General features: G+C 39.2%; 1 protein-coding gene across 1 annotated transcript in view; it reads left to right on the plus strand.

Annotated features, from left to right (window-relative positions):
* CCDC158 (coiled-coil domain containing 158) overlaps positions 1 to 2,377 on the plus strand; it is a 113,153-nt gene that overhangs the window by 92,389 nt on the left and 18,387 nt on the right. Inside the window, exon 19 of the mRNA XM_012650976.1 lies at positions 920 to 1,068. Within this exon, the coding sequence (XP_012506430.1) occupies positions 920 to 1,068 (149 nt within the window). The remainder of the gene's footprint in view (positions 1 to 919; positions 1,069 to 2,377) is intronic.

The following is a 2,377-nucleotide window of genomic DNA, read 5'->3' on the forward strand; positions in this document are numbered from 1 at the left end:
CATCAGTAAACTGGAAAGACCATACTTACCACACATTTAGTTAGTCAGAACTCTTGATATCTTCCGCTGGACACTATAGGTGATTTATGAGTGGGGATAGGAAAAGGGGTATGTCAGTAACATCAGCTCTTCGTTAGCATGGACCCTAGAAAAGTAAAGCCCAAAGACCCAAAAATCTGCAGTATTCATCTCTCAGTAGCCGATCTGTGTGACAGGTGTGACTCTACAGTGGGTTGGACATCTCGGACTAGAATGTAGCCCAAGGACACACTGAGTCCACCCGCTCCACCAGGGCAACCTCTGACTGTCATTGGTTTCCCTCTTGACGTGCCTGTTGGGAATGTCTGTACTTCTTATTATATAAATATGCATTGGAGAACACTAAAATCTGCACATCTTCTTGCATTATTCTCAAACACCGACTAACACAGTTTGAAAATATTGGATGTCTCTTTACTGATCAGTAAAATGTGGGGGGTAGATTAACTCTTCTCTAAAGAGTTCTTTACTTCTAAAGTTCTGTAGCTTTATAAAATTAGTTTAGCCATAAACAAAGCACTGAAATTATTTTGCCCTGATGTAATTGACAGTATTTAATGACATGGTAAGGATGTTTATACTACATTGTTAAAATTTTTAAAAAAGTTTAAAATGAAATGTGTGTAGTTTGATCTCATATATGTATGTGTGTATACACGTACACTGTATACACATGTATATGTATCAATTAGATGTAGTACACTATTCATTATTGATTCATTATCATTGATTATCTCTGTGTAGTAAGATTATGGGTGAATATTTTCCCTCCTCTTGCTCTTCCATAGTCTCTATTTACAAGTTGAATTAATTATGTAATAGGAAATAGCGCAGGAATCTGAAAAGCAAAGTGTCTTTATTTGTAAATTGTCTAATTCAGCACTCTACGAAAGCTAACGCACTGAAGGAAGACCCAACCCGGGACTTGAAACAGCTTCTGCAAGAGTTGAGAAGCGTGATCCACGAGGAGCCGGCCATGCCTCTGGGCAAGACGGAGGAGGACAGGAGGACGCCGTCACTCGGAGCCCTGTGCGTGGCTGTGTAAGACCCCGTGCACTCACGGTGGGAAAGCTAATCTCATCAGTGGTTTGCCATTGCGTTGTCCGCGTGTGACTCCCTGGGAGGGTGAGGTTTAAATAACTTGAAAGAATATCCGAAGTTACCGGGGAAAGCAATATGAAAATGGGGGAGTTGACGTCAAGAAAAAATAATATAGTCAATCTGTTCAGAAAGTAGTCAGTGCCAGGTGTTACCCAAAGTTACATTTGTATAGTGATTTATAATTCCTAACAAATTTTGCATCCATACTTAAATGTCACAACAACAATTTGAGACAGGGCAGGGTAGGATTTATTTATCCCATTTTATAAATGAGAAAAATACAAATCTCAAAAAGTCGACTTTTCTGTAGCCACACAGTTCAATGGTGGAGCTAAAACTAGAACCCTGAGAATTACATAACACTCCAGTATAAGCTAATGGGAAAGACCTTGGCTCTCTAGGTTTCATGTCACTGACTTACATCAGATTAATAAAAGGTCAGATCCAGAAAGGATGCAGCCAGATCCCCAGCCCTTCCCTGTACATAGCCGCAAAAATCAATGAGGTTCTCATATTATTTTCAAATAGTGCTTTTTAATTGTACTGTGTGTTGTCATTCATATTAGCTTATCGTAAAGCGTTTTAATATGGTATGTTATGGTATATATATTTTTAATATAATAACCCATTGTTGTAATATTCATTTCCTGCTTATATGACAAATATCTAAAAGTAATACTTTCTGAAATAATACCTATACATAAACAATCTCTAGGCCGGGCACGGTGGCTCATGTCTGTAATCCTAGCACTCTGGGAGGCCAAGGCAGGAGGATCGCTTGAGGTCAGGAGTTTGAGACCAGCCTGAGCGAGAGCAAGACCCTCTCTACTAAAAATAGAAAAATTAGCCAGGTGTGGTGGCATGCGGCTGTAGTCCCAACTACATGGGAGGCTGAGGCAGGAGGATTCCTTGAACCTAGGAGTTTGAGGTTGCTGTGAGCTAGGATTGATGATGCCACTGCACTTGAGCTGGGGTGACAGAGCAAGACTCTGTCTCAAAAAAAACAAAAAAACCCTCTAGTTCTTTAAGAATGTCCAATCAGTATATATCAACTTGAGGTACCAAAATATTAGCTGGGTTTATCTAATTGTTATTAATAGTGACAATAATAGTAAAATATTAGTAACAGCCCAGTTACCTAGCATAATATTGCATCTGAATCCCATAAAGTCAGAAATGTTCCACTGACCTCTCCATCAAGGAATATTTTCATTTTCAGAGCACTTTCATTTTTATC

The sequence above is a fragment of the Propithecus coquereli genome, unplaced genomic scaffold (assembly GCF_000956105.1).
Source record: "Propithecus coquereli isolate 6110/MARCELLA unplaced genomic scaffold, Pcoq_1.0 Scaffold343, whole genome shotgun sequence".
Classification (NCBI taxonomy): Eukaryota; Metazoa; Chordata; class Mammalia; order Primates; family Indriidae; genus Propithecus; species Propithecus coquereli.